The following is a 16,760-nucleotide window of genomic DNA, read 5'->3' as shown; positions in this document are numbered from 1 at the left end:
AGGGGGAGGTGAACCTACCACCGGATTGGCCGTTCAATAAAATAAAAGGCAGGCGTTCCCGTAGATCCTCTTCCTGATTGGTTACCACGAACGCCAATTACCTGAGGCCTGGAAGAGGTGGAAACGTCAGTAACCCCAAAGAGTTTATACGAAAGCCAATGAGCACCTCTCTAGACAAACTGAGGTCACTGATTGGATGGAAGGTCGGCGTGAGGGAGGAACTACCAACGTGGGCTTCGCTGGCGGGGTTCCGCCCGCCATTAGGCGGAGCGAGGTAGGGATCCGGTGTGGTGGTTTTTAGCTTCATGGCGCCAACTTTGTTACGCTTCCACATTTCGCCACTCCACGTGCGCTCCATTTTGCCTTCTACTCCACACTTCTCCCTCTAATCTCCCAAACGCCATCCCCCTCGCAGCCAGGGTGCTGCGGGCGGTAGCTTACGCAGACCCAGAAGCCAGGTAAGAAAAACAGCAAAGCTTCCCACCTGAAGAAACCAACCTCCTCCTTTGGCCAAGAATCCGCACTGGCGCCCTGGGAGTCCCAGAGCTACCCCCACATTGAAACTACTTTCATAGGTGGTGAAAGGAACTCTGAAAACGGTTAATGGGCTCAGCTTCAATTAGGGTATAAAGGCCCCGACGTCGGCTCTGTTGAGGGCTGCATTACTCAGGAGGCGCCGAAGAGACAAGTTCCTTCAAGGAACCAGCCTCCCGGGGTCCAAGATGAAGAAAAGGCTTCTCTGTGTGACCGTGGAGATTGCGCATACACCCCCACCCCGCCCTGAGAAAAAACTAGAGCAGCAAAGTTTTTTGTTTTATTTTATTGGGCGCCATCAGCCAGAGCTGTAGGTTTAAACTCCTAGAACCGACCTTAGAGGGAAGAGCCTAAGTCACAACCAGCTATAAGCAAAATACAATCAAAACAGCATTCTCCAGAGGGTCCGGCTTCCCTCATCACATTTTTTTATCATCCTTTGGCTTCTTCACATAACCCCATAATTCATTGAACAAGCAATGACCCTTTTGCAAGGCAGCTTTTGAAGAGGGAGTTTAAAAAGGGGGATGGAAGAACTTAAAACATGATAAAAGCAGTGAGGAAAGGGATCATCAGGAGTGAAGATGACAAAAGCAGAACATACTACCGTTCAAAGCAGCCCCCCCAAAAGGGGTGGGGATCATAAAGAGAAAGGTGAAGTCAAAGTTACGGAAATAGATTATAAAACCTGACGTGACTCAGAAATCAAACGGTGGGTAATTGGTCAAGAATTTATTCTAGGGTGGGAAAAGGTAGGAATCTAAAAATGTCACATTTACAAATGTAGTGGTCACTAATCTTGGTCCGTTTTCATTGTGGATCCTGATGCTGACACTGCGGCTCTGAATAAAGGCCAAAGGATCAGTGATGAAGAAAACCAACTGCATGTTAGCTTCAAGTGTGCCCTCTGGAGGGGCCCTGCATCATCGGGAGGTGGTCACAACTCCATGTGCGCAGAGAAACACATCTGGTATAGAAATCCTTTCAGCTCCTTTGTTTGATCTTCCAAAATTTTTGTCCTAATAGCCTTGGAGATAAAACTTTCTTCCAAAATACCAAAGCATATGAGATCAGCTTACTCTATGAAACTAGGAATCTCTCCAAGTCCAAAGGGGAAAAACTGGGAATAGAAATCTTCTCGGGATCACAGTTCAGGCCAGTTTGCAGACCACCACCCACACCCACCCCCTGATATAATTATATTCTTGATTTACCTTCTGAAAGCCCTCTAGGTCCAGTTATATTTGTTTCATTTTGCAAGCTCATCCAACTGAGTAAACCACATTAAATCATTCCCCTGCTTTTTAAATTAAAACCCATGGCAACTGGAAAAGTTTCAATTCACACTACCCAATCTGGTTGTTGCCAGAATCTCCCAATCTCTGTAACAATTCTCCTACCCCCATCCCTAACACACCCTACCCCAACTATGCTCCAGCACACTGGCCCCTTTGTCCCAAGCTCATTCAGACTGAAATGTTCTTTCTCCAAGTCCTTCGCTGGCCACCCCATCTAAACACAGCCCCCCACTCCAACACTACACCTTGGAACTCTATCCCATGACTCCATGTTGTTTTTCCAAATACTTACCACCACTTGAAATCCTATTTGTTCATTCATTTTCTGACTCCCTCCCACACACTGCCCCCAGCAAATACTTGTTCTACAGGGGCAAGGACCTTTTCTTGTTGTCTACTAATTATCCTGTGTTAAAATTGCCCCTGGCACATGGTAAGCACTCAAATATTTGTTGACTAACTTAACAAATAGATAACGCATGAGTTAAATTCTTGATAACCAAGAGGAGAGAAATGACTTTGGATTTGCAGTATCAGCTTAAGAACATGGACACTAAAAAAAAAAAAAAAAAAAGAACATGGACACTTAGTACTAAAAACAAGCCCTTTTGCTCTTATCACCTAGTATACTTTCCAGTCTCCCGCAAACATAAAAAGCCCAAAAGCCAGGGGTAACATGCTACAGCTTCTGATCACCAGGATTACGTTTGACAAATGCTGCAAAATGAAGCTTTAGGTAGGGAGATTTGTAGCTCCAGTGTCTCCATACTGATGTTCATTTTCCCAACTGTATTTTACCAAAATACTTAAAAATTAAGCGTTTTTAAATTAAGGATATCTGGTCCAAATCCTCTACCTTACCACGCCAACTACAGAGAATCGGATGTTTTAAAAGCACCTTGTCTGGAACACTGCAAATGGCCACTTTGGTGATTCTTCTGATCAGGTTAACAAGCCTCTAAATTAAAAGATAAAGCAACTTGTCCAAAGTCATCTAACCTCTCTCTCAAAGCCAAGCATAAATATGTTCTGGCTCCACATCTTGAAGAGATGAAAGAGGCTGGAGCCTGGACTCTTGAAAGGGAAATGAGAAACAAATCCAAATTCAGGGGGAAACACTGTTGTCAGTGTAGACCACTCAAATGTGAATAAGTAATCTATTTGTTTCACACTCTTAGGAATGTATACAACTTACATACCTAATAACTCTGGCTCCTAATCCAGAAATGAGTTACTGGTATAATAAGGGCTCAAATTAAAAACCAGTAATCTCCAGGGATGTTCAGAGGGAGCCACTAGGCCAGTCAGCAAGCTTCCTAAGCCTCCAATCCCACTTCCAGCTACACACTCTTAAGCCTCCCCTTAATGTCTGTGCAGATCCCCTACTCCATACCTTTCTTCTCCATACCTAGGAGAATCTGACCCCCAGGACACAAGTGTTGTCTGACACTGGAGGTGGCCAAAACTGGTATGGTCCAGTGGCCTACATCACACCTAGGTACCACTCATTACAGAAATCCCCCTCCTTCACTGTTACTCATACTTGCTGTACTCACACCTACACCCAAAGTCCTTTGCTCAGCTGTGTGCTCCCCTACGCAATCCCAATCTCCCCAAAATGTTCTAACTCTTTATTTCTGAGATGGCTAGCATTTAATGAGCAGTGACTATATATGAGGCTCTACACTTGCTACATGTTATTTGCTCCAACAGTCCTGGATGGTTCAAAATGGCTGGTTCAATTCCTTGATCCACGACTTTCTAGCCATGTGATCTTCAGAAGTTACTTAACCTACAGCCTCAATTTCCAAAATAGGTTTAAAAGTACCTAATACATTTGAGTTGCAATAAAGGTAAAATGAAATATGGGAAAAGCACTTTTAACAATGCTTAAGCATGTGTTCAATAGATGTTAACTATTTTCCTGATCTTATAGATGAAAAAACTTAGGTAGAATTCCTGACATGTCCAAGATCACCCAGATAAGCGGCAGAACCGGGATTCAAACTCAGTAAGCCTGATTTTAGAGCCAGCACCCTCAGTAATTCTCTCTGTGCCAAGTCAGTTTTCAAATCAAACAAATCCCATCTCCACAGTTTTCTCTAGTGGGGCTGCCCCATCCTCTCCTTCCTTACCTGTCACTTCCGCAGCATTGCTTATTAACTGTAACTAGTTCATCGAGATAGGTCCTGCCCCCTCCCCCCGGACTATCGATTTCCCAAGGTCAGCCCAAGGGCTCAGCTACCTGAACACTGTATTTCCAGCACTACAGACACGCAATATTTCTAATGATTTACAGCTAGACTTGAAATCATTTATTAATAACTTGTTCTTCCTGGAAAACTAGATTCTACCCTTTATGATCTTTTTAAAGGTTCCTATAGAATTTAGGTGAATAAGAATTTTCCACCTATCATATCCATCTTATCTTCTTTATTACCCAAACTCCTATTACATTACATACTAGTCCATAAATCTAGGAGATTAATTTTCATTATGACCTTAGTCATCCCACATTATAGTCAACTGACTTGGCTTGATAGGATAAACGACTGCAGAACCAACAGTCTGCGCACAGACTCTGGCAGAGCTTAACTGACGGGCATGACTAGAAAGGCAGCCTACCCATGGAGGCTGACCACTCAGTGACAGTGCCGTTACCTCCAGTACAAGGGACGGGGCCCCAGGCCTACCCCAGACAGAATCTGAAACAAGGTCCAAACCGCAGAAGAGAAGAGGCTGAAGAGGGGAGAAGCCTTTACATAGTCTTGTTCCAGGAATAAACCATCTAAAGCTTCTCCAATGAAGGTCAAGTTATAGAGGCGATAGATCAGAAGAGCAAAGATCTGAAGGACACTGGGAGTGCATATTCCCACCCACCTCTCCCAAAACACACATTAAATGTCTATCCTCCCATTCATTCAACCCAACCGTCTCCAAGTTATAGGACCCTGGAAATCAGAAATCCACAAAAAGCAAAGTATGAAGAGTGGGCTATAGGATTAACAGGTGGCATAATTTAAAGAGGGAGGGAATTTTAAAACAATCTGCAAGAAAGAGGAAAATGACAAATGATTTAGCTTTAGCTCCTTCTAGCTTAAATGAGAAGCCTGGCAGCAGAGGCAACAAGGGCATCAGGACCTAAAGATAATAAGCAGAGTGATCATCTAGGCCAGGTCACTCTGAAGAACTTGGGCTGCAATAAAGAAATATCAGCACTGGCCCCGAGAGCACATTAGGCTATTTTTCATAGGAACCATGGGATTGGGACAGTGGCAGAACCCTCACTGGAGAAAAAGATGACAGAAAGCCACTGACAAAGAAAGAAGTAATTACAAATACACAGGCCACAATCACAGCACTACAATTAACCAACCCTTGATTTTCCGGGGAAATAACCAGAGCTAAGCCTGTTAGCTTGGCCCTGAGATTACCCCACCCTCACGGCAGAAAAGTGACAAAAAACCTATCAAATTCCCCCTCCTCCCAGTCCTGCAAACAAATGAAAAGGAGCAGCAAAGCACCTGAAGGCAAAGAAGTGAGCAGAAAGAAAAGGAGGAGGCTATAGCCTCAGTATCCCTGAGATTACCCCCAGTTTGCATCCACAAATAGGAGCTCACGGTTAAACAAAGACCGTATACTTTTGCCCACTGGGCAGAGGGAAGAGAACACCTGGAGCAAACTACTCTGTCACAGGGAAGTTCACAAGAAACCAGTGAAGGAAGCAGAAGAGAACCCACCTGAACTCCATTTGACTGACACACACACCCCCAAAATCACCTTGCCCCAACAGATTCCCAAATCAAATTTCTAAAGCCCCCTTTCCCAAAGGAATGTCAGTCAGTTTCCTGTCACCACCCTACCCAACCAGTCTTTCATTCACCCATCATAGAGCCCAAGCCTCTGTCTTGTCCATGGCTGGAATTGTCTTATTTTGTGCTCAGGTCCTCTGAACCCCTAGTCCCAGAATTAAAGTATAAACAATCAATTCCTCAGCATATCGCAGCATCCCTATTTGGTTATGCTTGCACCTCACCCCCTTCCCGGAGTCTATCATAACACCTTCAAATATAAACCCAACAAGAAAACATCTGGAAACCCTAACAAATGGAGATAGGGAATTTGAGTCTCAGGTGACTATGATGACAGGGGTTGGCAGGACGCAGGAAGGACACTCCATGCTGTTGTTCGACATGCGAAATACCAGGTCTACAGCCAGAATCCCCCATACCGGCTTCCAACTGTCCCAACCACAGGGCATTACCAGACAGTGACATGACCCCCCCACCCCAACTACTGGCTCCTTCCCAGGTCCCAGCCCCAGTACTCACTGGAGCCCACTGCCTGAAAGACCTACTAGCCTCATAAGCACCAAAGCCACCCATTCCCCACTTCTCACCTGAGAAGCCGAACCCCAGAACCACCCTGCTGGAGCCCAGGTTTTTCCTGAACTGGAGACAAGTCAAGGAAAATAGCCAAGTACAGGCGAGGAAAATGGGCAGTAAATTTACTGCATTTTGGTGTGATTAACTCAAGCTGAAGCAACCTGGGCCGGACTCTCCAGTCCTAAAGATGGCAGACTAGCAGAACGACGATGGGTTAAATCCCTCTGGCAGCAGGGAAATCATTCTACTTCCTACATTCAAACCCCTTTCCTCATCTGCCCTGGGTTCTCTGGCCACCCTCCCTTTAGTTGTCATGTCTTCCTGGATGTCAAATTGGCTTCTCTGAAACTGAGTGCAATCAAGACAATGACAACCAGGTTTCCAAACTGCAAATCGCCCCAAGTTTTATTTGTAGTCCATACAAAAGGGAAAAAAAATTAAGGTTTTCTAACACCACCTACTTGGGGAGATGGGGAAGTGGACCGTGCCGCACAGCATCAGCTAGAACATCAGGGGTCAGTAGGGATCTGGACATATACCAACCAACTGTCCCAACAGGAACTCAGTCTCAACACAGTCTATAGAGGGACAAAGTCAGGGCCCCCTGGACAACTGGCACAGCTTGGCGCATAGGAAATGGTTAAGCTAACCCTTTCCTGGCCTCCCTCACATCTAAAAAGAAAAAGGCGCCGCCGACCTCAGCTGCAGGTTGCTTCCCCATCCAGACGACCTTAAATATCGCGCACAAAAATAAAAGGGAGCCAGGAAAAAAATAAAAACATAAAAGAAATTCCCATCCTGGGGAGACGGGAGGCAGGGGAGAGGGGAACCGCAGATCTAGAGCCAGTAGCAAGATTTGCTGCTGAGGCGAAGGAATAAAGTAGGTTACTGCCGAACACTCAAAAGGATCGTCTCCTGGGGAAGGCCCACATGGTAGAGGGGATGAAAAACCGCAAACAGGAGAGGTATGGGCCAGTGGTTATAACCTGCGTCTGCACCCTACCCCACCCTCTCCTCTCCTTCCCTCCCTGTGGAGCCCTGTCCCAGGATGGCCCTACATGCGGCGCTGGTAGCCAGAGTGCATCTGAGCTGCCCGCAGGTAATCATTATAGGAGCCCGAATAGCGTGCGTAATCGGAATGGGCATCGGGCAGGCGACGGTAATCCAGCGAGGACTTTGTCGGCGAGCGGCGGAACGAAAGCTGCGACTCTGATAAACGGCGGTAATCAGAGAGCTCGGCTAAACGCCGGTCGGAACCATACCTAGTCGAGAGAAGAAGACAGTTGGTGAATGAGACAATTGAGGGGAGGGCTCCAGGTGGGCACGGGGGAGATGCCAATGGGGATAGGGAGGGTGTAATCAGATTGGTCTCCAACAAACAAGATTTTGTCAGAAGGCTCAACACCCTATCCAGGGCAAGAAATCAAGCCTGGTCCAACTCAGTGGGAAACCAAGCCCACCACTGAAGACCTCCCTTCTGAACTGGCCAAGGTGGATTCTGGTCCGCATTCCCAAACCACAAACAAACTACCCCACCCTTGGGCCCTGCAGAGAAAGACCTTGGTTGTTTACCAACAGAACGGCGGACGAAAGCAAGGTCCCCAACTTCCCAAAGAGTGGACGCACCACATACACCCTGCCTTCAGCCAGTGACTGCCAAAGGGACTACTCTTTCAAACCCACCCCCACCAAAGGCCAGGACAACCACGTAACAGGCTTAAGGATCCTTCAGACAGTGGGAAAGACTACGGGCCACAATCTTGCAGGCAGTAGCTCCAATAGCACTTGGGCCAGCCTTGACAGGTGACACTTTTCCCAGCCTGACTAGCTGGTACCACCCCAGTCTGAGCACTATGCTCCACTTGAACCCTGGTGACCAGGAAAGTTCACAGACATCACCCCCCTCAGCTTCTGGACATCCCACAGGAGTAGAGAAGACCAAGGGAGGGGCCGATGGCTCCAGTTTCCCTCCCATGCCAACCTCAGCCCCTTGCCCTGAGCCCCAGCTGGGGGCAGAGGCGGGGGGGCATACAGTACCTTTTCGACATGGCGACAGCCTTTTTGTACGGATCGTCGTAGCTGGCCCGGGGTGGGGAGAGGCGCGTACGCTCATAGGGCGGCGGGGTGCTGTTGGCGTTGGCAACGGCCCCCTGGGACATGGACAGGTAGGCTGCAGACGGCTGACCTGCCCCATCGTAGGCATTGCCCGGCTGGCCACGGTAGGAGGCAGCAGCCTGAGGATGCTGCTGTGCAGCATACGAAGCAGCCAATGAGGCTGACGACTGAGTGCGGTAAGGAGCTGCCAGGGTGGCAGAAGGTTGGGCCCCGTAAGCAGCTGCAGCACCATAGGAGCCAGTGGCCGCAGCAGCTGACTGAGCCCCATACGAGCCTGAAAGGCCCATTGATGCTTGAGCCCCGTAACTATTCAGCTGGGTCTGAACGACTGGCTGGGCCCCATAGGAGCCAGCCATTGGGGTAGTGGCTTGTGCAGCATACGCAGCTGGCTGGCTAGCATAAGCAGCAGCTGTAGCTGGTTGTGCCACATAGGCAGCAGGTTGGGAAGAATAGGAAGCAGCCTGTTGTGCAGCGTATGGGGCAGACTGAGCATTATAAGAGGCCGAAGGCTGGGCACTGTAAGAAGCTGCCTGGGCCCCGTAAGCTAGTGAAGAGGCTGCAGACTGGGCCCCATAGGAGGCTGCCTGGGCCCCATAGGAGCCTAGGGAGGAAGCTGCTCCCTGGGTGTTGTAGGAGGAGGCAGCCGCACGAACCCCATAGGAAGAGGCAGCCTGCGCCCCGTAAGAGGATGGCTGGTTACCATAGGAGGCAAGGGAGGAGCCCTGAGCCCCATAGGAGTTGAGCGAAGAAGCCGCAGCTGGCTGACCCCCATAGGAGGAGAGGGCCGAGGCCGAGGGCTGGGCTCCACCATATGGACCAAGCGAGGAAGCTGCGGCAGACTGGGAGCTAGGACTAGCCAGCTGGCCCCTGTATGGGGCCCCAAGGGAAACAGAGGGCTGAGCGCGGTAAGAGGCTGCCTGGGCTGTCATGGGCTGAGTCCGATAACCGACACCCAAAGAGGCAGAAGGCTGGGCCCTGTAGGCAGCGCCCAGTGACACTGAGGGCTGGGCCCGGTAGGTGGCTGGCTGGGCCGTCAGAGGAGCCACATACGAGGCTCGGGGAGGTGAACGGCGCAGGGGGCTGCGGTCGCGACCAAAGAAGGGTGGTGTAGGCTGACGGGCTTGCCCATCAAAGCCACCAGTGCTGTTGCCAAAAGCCTGCTGGTAGTCGAAGGTGGCAGAGAAGCCACCAGTTCCGGGGAATGCCGTATCCCCAGCCCCTGGTTTCTTGGTCTTGTCCCCAGACTGGATAGCCAGGCCAGGCCCCTTCTTCTGACCCTTGGTTGAGAGTTCCACGTTGATGCGCTTGCCCTTCACTTCTTTGCCGTTGAGCTGCGCGATGGCGGCTTTGGCATCTGCTTCCTTCTCCATGTGAACAAACGCGTAGTCTGATAAAGCAGCAGACAGAGGGTTAGCAATTAGGGGGGCAGGGCATGCTACCTGATGGGTCCCAAACTGGACACACCAACAGCACCCAGCTGTTGCCAGCTACCTCCAGGCCTCCAAACCCTCCTCTCCAGGAGTAGGTCATAAAATGTGGCTCCCATATAACAAAGCTTCTGACTGTCCCAAGCAGGCAGCTTTGTCTATGGCTTTCTTCCCATTCTCCCCGTTCCCCCTGCCACCTCACCCAACTTCCTGGTGAGAGAAGAAAGAGCAAAGATGAACAGCAACACAGGATAAAAATCTTCACATCTCCTGTAAGTATAAACGAGCAGACAAAAAGCAGAAAGCATTCCTGGATCACTCAATTACTCAGTATTGTCTATCCCAAGATCACCAAACACTACTGTTCACCTTTGAGGCTTAACGCTCAAACACTGGAAATGACCACTTATGTCTTGGAATGACCCGTGTCTCAGCCCAGGGTCCAATTAAGGCAGGAGAGCTACACTGCAATGCACAGTCCATGAAATTCCTCCAGTATGATCTCCCCTTTTCCCACAGTACTTCCCAGTTTTCAAAGCACTTCCATGCACAGGACCTCATTTGGGCCTCACAACAACCCCAGGAGGCAGGCAGAGCAAAGGATCATTATCCCATTTTACAGGTGGGCAAACACACTCAGAGAATTTATATGGCTTGCCGCAAAACAATGTGTCAGACCCAGGAACAGAATCCCAGCTCTCCATGCCTCTTCACTACACCAGTCTACCCCTGAGAAATCAATGTGTAAGGCAGGATTGTGTATTAAGACTAGACATTTAAGCTTAGAAGGGGAGAAGCTGGACCCCACGTAAGCCAATAAGATGTGGGAATGGAAACTGAGCCTCCTGGCTGAGTTCAGGCTCAAGGCACACACACATGCCCCTCACCCCCAGGCTACATTACATCAGAGGTTACTCATCAAGAGACAGAAGTATTCCTTACCCCTTGGGCTTCTGTTCACAGAAAAGATTTGGTTTCTCAGCTTCACAGCAAGAAGCTGCAATTACCGCAGCTAGCAGGCTCTGCTAAGCAGGTTACCCCTCAGGTCCTCATTCAGTCCTAAATGAGCTGTGGTAGGAAAGCCTCTAAGACAGGATGTTGATCTCAAAGTCCTACTCATCTACCATATAGAACAAGAAAACTTTAGGAAACGAAGTAATAGGAAGAAATTCTTGTTCACATCCAAATTCACAAACCACAATGGTGCAAGCAGAATCTGAAGAACAATGAAAAAGGTCATGCTGGTGTTAAGTAAGGCCATGCACTTAACCCCATCTGAACCTGTGGCTACTTTTAAAGTCCAAGCACCAGGACCCCATCTCTCTCACATCACCTTAGGAAATGAATTACCTAGATGAAATTACTAAGGTTCCATTCTTGATAAGAAATCCTTTTAAATGGCCTCTAAACAAGTGTCCTAATTTCTAGAAACTTTCATATTGGGATGCCCTCTCTAGCTGTTCCTATAAAGCAAGCCATTTTCCTGGATGTACGGCAATGCCACCAATGTGACTCTCATACAAATAAGAATAAAAATAATCAACAGGTAGAAGTCAGAAGTGTGGTATAGCAAAAGGAATCCTGGGGCTAGGCGCTAAAATGCCTCAGCTGAAGATCCAGTTCACTGACTTGCTGTAAGTTCTTACAGAACTTACAATTTATTTCTCCATCTGACAATGTGTTCTACCCACCTCAGAGTTAGAAGATTCAAATGAGATGATAAAAATGCCTTGTAGAAAGGCTGCGATAGTGAGAGGCCCGCACACCACGATGAAGAGTGGCCCCCACTTGCCACAACTAGAGAAAGCCCTCGCACAGAAACGAAGACCCAACACAGCCATAAATAAATAAATAAATAAATAAATAAATAAATAAAATTTTTAAAAATGCCTTGTAAAGTATAAATAGCTATATAATGATAAAAATCATGATAATCATTCAAGCCTAGGAACAACCACAGGCTTAGTTCCCTACAGACACGATCTTTCATCTCTAATAAAACACAAGAAATACAGTATCATCTGCAAATGCAAATTTGGAACTAGTCAGAGACGATAAAGGAACAAAATGAAGTATCACAACTCTGTCTTCACACCCCTATGGCCAGAACCTGATTCTTCATCTACCAATTGCAAAAAGCGAAAAGTGTTCCTTTCGGCCTAGCCACAGGGCACCAGAACTGTCCTCTCATCTCTCATCTCTCACCTCCAGTTTGGGTACAGTGAGCTAAAAATCAATGCTGGTGGTCCCAGATCTCTTTAAAAGCAAAGGCTGAGCTGACCCTACCACCAGGAGAATGCAATGGCCAGCAGAAAGCAAGAGTGTAGGCAGATTAAAGGGAATTAAAAAAAAAACTTTCAGGCACTATGAGGGAATATTAAGGAACCATACTACATTGCTGGTTAACCTATCCACAAATTCCTAGGACTGGAATAAGCTAGGAAAAAACACCCAACAAAAACTTTCAATGGGTTTACAAGAGCAATAGGACGTCACGTTACCTACTCCCTATGCCCTACTTGGCTGGGTTTTATTAAGAGACCAACTTGTGAAACTTGAAAATTGAGATTTCATGTGTACAATTCAATTGACCACACAGATAAGCTATATAGCTGATAAAAAGAAAGCCATCAGATACAATTATATCCAATTTATATCAGAGAGTTTCTAAGCCTGATACTGGAGGGAAGTGCGAATAGGTTGTCCAGCTGACTCCATCACATGAGGGCTAACTAACCCTTATCACAGTGAGCAGCTAAACCCAGACCTAGCCCTACCGAAGATGCCCGGGAACCTAACTACTCCTAGGACAATAAAGAAAAACGAAAGATCTAGCAAACTCCAGGGACCCACCTGCCTAGAGAGGTAGTTCAAGTTAACGGTGACCCCCGAAGGAAATCCATCGCATTTAAAGGGACTAGCAGGCAATGATTTACAGAGCTATCCTAATGGTCTGGTGACATCACAATTCCTCCAGTACCAAAGTTAAGAGAATCCAGAAAAATGAGTTTTCCTTTTCTCAGAAGAGTAAAAATTCTAATTTGAAACTACAGAGCTGTATGTAGGAGGAAAGAATGGCCACCCACAACAAAGGAAAGAAAACAGTTTTCCTATTCTGCCTTTCAGACTTCTCATGAAATCTAAATGGTTCCTAAAGCTCTCAGCAACTCTCAGACTTCATCCTTGAACACCCAACAGAATGTAGCTGTGGAGAGTGGTTACAATCTGCTGTTGCTATGGAAATTTTTACTCTACAAATCATATCTAAGCTCCGGGAACCAAGCAACTACGTTATTCCCCCTGTGAAATAAAACGGAACTGGCTGTCCTGTGCAATGCCAAGCTTCTGTGCTTTTCAAAGACCTGACAACCAACACAAGATGACTCAATCAAGTGCCCATTCCCAGACCAAGAAATAAGTAAGCTATTTATAGAACCAGAGCCAGTCTCTTCTACTACATTCCCAACTTAAAAACTTCATTTTCCTTCACTCCAAATAGAAAGGCATCAGTGGAGAACATGATCCTCAAATCTTTACCACAGTCCCTTACATCAAAGTATTATCAGGCACTCTCTTACATATCAGCATAACTACAAACAACAGCTAACCACCACTCCCTAAGGAAGTCAGTGCATCTCTGCCAATCAAATGTTCGCAAAGGGACAAAATGCGCAAAACTTTCACTCTAACTCTCACAAGGAAACAGCCAGGAGTTCTAAAAACCACATGCAGTTACACACTTCACCCCACCACCCCCCCACCGTCACTTGGTGTCAGTCCCAAGCAAATTCAGGCAAATTTTTAGCTTTCTCTACCAAGCCAAAGGAGGCTTCTCGACCAATGAGTTCCATAGAGACTGTCCCCTCAGATGCAAGTTTCTAGACTCCCAATCTAGTAGCCACCCTGTCTAAGAACCACACCAAAAAATGTAATAGGTCAATCAAACACAGAACTCTCATAATGAGTCATATACATTTCCTGGCCAGGCCCCAATCTGATGCCCTTCCCACTCTTTCACTCTAAATAAAAGCAAAAATTCATGCACCATACAGCCTGCCTCATCAGAGCACCCAGCAGGAAAGCCTGATTCCAGATAGTCATGAATTTGCATAGCCTGAGTTGAGGAAAACAAAATGCAGTATTAACGCAGAAGGAATTACTCCTAGTGGTGGAGACTGCAACCCTCACACTTCCCCCAGTTACGGAAAGGATAAGGAATGACCCAAAAGATGTATCTTGGTGGAAATGAATAAGCACCTGCTCCCAAATTTATTTACTATCCTCAAAACTTCTCACACAGGGTATGAGCAGCTATGAATCCAACACCAGGAGCAAGGGATCAGATACTCACTCCCAGGTTGCGTCCCTGAAGACAGCAAGGCAAAGTTAACTCTGATCTGTTCCCAAGTGGAACAGAAACTGGCCACATACACAAGGGCTATACCTCCAAATCTTGCCAACAAAAAAGAAAAAGAGCTTAGGAATAAGAACCCAGACTATGAAAAAAGTCAACTAAGTCCCAAAAAGGAGGTCAGGCCTAAATTATGGTGATATATTCTTCTCGAAGGCAAACTAGGGATCTACCCTGACAATTAGACTACTCAAGCAAAGATGACTATTAAGTCCCCACGTCCCGCTCAGAGTGTGCCCCCTTGCAAAATCACCAAGTTTCTAAAAGGATACTGCCCTAGGGCACCGGCTTGACCAGTTAGTTGCTCAGAAGAGGCCGTTTCATAAAACAAGCCTTCGTCCACATGCGAAAAGTCGGGATTTCTAGTTTATAGATGTAAAATCGATCCCAAAGGGAAAAAAAAAGTTTGAGGGAGTTGGAAAGCACAGAATTGCCACGCCTAACAATACTGAAAGGCCAAAGTGGTTAGGAAGGGGCCCCTCCTGTACCCACGAGTAACTATACCCATCAGCAGACCCACGCCACACAATACTAAAAGATCCCAGCCCAAGAAACTTCCAAGGGCCCCGTTACCTTCCGCTCGGGAGCATTCATCGAGAGGGAACACGACGGTGGCCTTGGGGGGGGTGGGGTTCAGCCCCCACCTTTTCCCTTTTCCCTTGCTCTGACAGACTTCTGGAGAGGAAGTGGGGAAGTGGCGAAATCTTCCCCGCTCCATGATCCGGCTTGTGCCCGTCACTTCCCAATCTCCGCTCGGTGCCAGGCCCAGGAGCCCAGTGGAAGGCGCGCCCCCGGTACCCTCCCAAGTCTCTCAGGCGCGTCCCCGGCCCCGTAGCTCGGCTCACAGTGGCCGCCGCACCCACCCAGAGCCGCTTCCTCCCACTTGGTTAATGGTGCCTGGACCGCACGGGAGGAGGGTGGCTCTACCCAACGCGCCCCCAACACCTCCGGCCTCACTCCCGCGGACTTCCCCCCGCCCCCACCGCCAACCGCGCAGTGACCGACCCCCGGGAAAGGGGCGTGGCTAACAAGCAGTGTGCCCCGAGCGCGCCCGCGCCCGCGCGCCCGCGCGCCCGCCTCCACATTACCTTTCACCACGTCACACTCGATGACGCGTCCGCGGCGCTCGAAGAGGCTGCGCAATTCCTGGCTCGTGCACGCAGCCGATACATTGCCCACGAATATCTTCCAAGTGTTAAGAGGCCGTGGGCGCGACATCTCCACCACGAGCGCGCGCCCCGGCCGCAGCTCGTGGCCATGCAGGGCCTCGATGGCGCGCAGCGCGCCCGCGTTCTCGCGCATGTGCACGAAGGCGAACTGTTTCATGACGGCGCAGCTCATGACCGTGCCGTAGGGCGCAAAGAGAGCTGCCAGCTCCTCCGGCGTCGTATCCGCCCCATCGACGTTTCCCACGAATATCTTCATTTTTCCGCCGCAGCCGCCTTCCCGGAGAGCCTGGACCTCTCCTCCAGCGACAGGCGAAACGTCTGACCCGCCGGCAGTCCTCCCCAGGAATGGCTGGCGACCGAGAACCCCGCCGCGCAGGCGCTCTGACCTAGCCAATCGGAGCCCAGATCCCGCGTGCCCTGCAGCCAATCAGAGAGGCTGAGAGAAAATGCACTCAGGCGCAGCCAATCCCAGAGGGCCTGGAGCCCGCTCGTTAGCGGAGGGGGTGGGAGAGGGACGACTGCGCGCGACCAACCGCCACTGCCCGGGGGAGGGGGAAGAAGGGCTGGAGAGGGGGATCCGCGTGCGAGGAGTGCAGTGGCTGCCGAGAGGCCTAGTCAGTGAGGCGGCCTCTGGCCTGGGTGGGGCCGGGATCGGCGGGCCCCAAGAAAAAACTTTGTTCAGTCGGAAGTCAGAGCCCCTCCCATTCTGGCAACCTAGGCCAAACCCGCGCCTAGAGGTGGCGGCGAGTGTCCACGGGAAGGCCCGGCCTGGCGGGAGAAAGCAGGACAGACGCCTTCCTTCAGCAAACGACTCCCAGGACTGCCGCCTGTGGTCTGAGGGGACCCTGAGAAGCATCTGCCCTGGAGAAACCCTCGTGCCATTAATTTATTCTTTGGAAACACATTCCCTGAGGTTGCTGAGGTCCTGGCAGACGCTGGAGACGCTGAAAAATCAATAAGAGCCCGCCTCTCCCTTTTATGGACTTTGCAAACGAGGAATGAGATATATATCTCTGGTGTACGTTTGAAATTTTCCACAGTAGAAAGTTTAATAAAATAGGAAATTAAGTCAAAAGAACGGTCCTTGAGAGGGTAAAAATTGAGCCTTTAAATAAAAGAGGAAAAACTTCAAAACTGATGGTTGTATGTATGTAAATAAAAAGATTTCGCACGGCAGAAGACGTCAAAAACAAGAACATGTGACAAGTTCAGGGAAATGTTTGCTTACAAGTTCATTCTACAAATTTTGAGAACCTACCCTGTGGGGCAAGACCAAGGATAAAGCAGTGAACAAAAAGTTACAAAAATCCCGACCTTGGAGCTTATATTATGGTGGGGAGAGACAGATAATAACAAGTAAAACATGTAGCCTGCTAGGTAGTGATAAAGACTTGAAGTAACTGAGGGAGCAGACAAGCCAT

General features: G+C 48.6%; 1 protein-coding gene across 3 annotated transcripts; it reads right to left on the bottom strand.

The window, feature by feature from the left end:
* Positions 1–19: 19 nt before the first annotated feature.
* On the bottom strand, positions 20–15,719 carry RBM14 (RNA binding motif protein 14). 3 transcript variants are annotated; one of them, XM_061202101.1, is made up of 3 exons: positions 15,259–15,719; positions 8,255–9,719; positions 6,596–7,479 (listed from the first exon to the last, which is right to left on the bottom strand). In XM_061202101.1, exons 1-3 carry the CDS (start codon positions 15,593–15,595, stop codon positions 7,272–7,274), a joined length of 2,010 nt encoding a protein of 669 aa, XP_061058084.1. In that variant the 5' UTR covers positions 15,596–15,719; the 3' UTR covers positions 6,596–7,271. The 3 variants fall into 3 exon arrangements, with proteins under 3 accessions (XP_061058086.1, XP_061058084.1, XP_061058085.1); XM_061202102.1 differs by having other exon boundaries at positions 7,362–7,479; positions 9,609–9,719; XM_061202103.1 differs by lacking the exons at positions 6,596–7,479; positions 8,255–9,719 and adding an exon at positions 20–108.
* Between the last annotated feature and the right edge of the window lie 1,041 nt (positions 15,720–16,760).

The sequence above is a fragment of the Eubalaena glacialis genome, chromosome 10, assembly GCF_028564815.1.
Source record: "Eubalaena glacialis isolate mEubGla1 chromosome 10, mEubGla1.1.hap2.+ XY, whole genome shotgun sequence".
Taxonomy (NCBI): Eukaryota; Metazoa; Chordata; class Mammalia; order Artiodactyla; family Balaenidae; genus Eubalaena; species Eubalaena glacialis.
This window is presented reverse-complemented; position numbering and strand designations above follow the sequence as displayed.

Excerpts from the sequence above, each read along its gene's own strand:
- RBM14 (XM_061202101.1), bottom strand. The coding sequence starts at position 15,595 with ATGAAGATATTCGTGGGAAACGTCGATGGGGCGGATACGACGCCGGAG. Across the intron at positions 9,720-15,258 it reads CGAGTGTGACGTGGTGAAAG|ACTACGCGTTTGTTCACATG; the intron begins GTAATGTGGAGG and ends CTGCTTTATCAG. Across the intron at positions 7,480-8,254 it reads GCTGTCGCCATGTCGAAAAG|GTATGGTTCCGACCGGCGTT; the intron begins GTACTGTATGCC and ends TCTCTCGACTAG.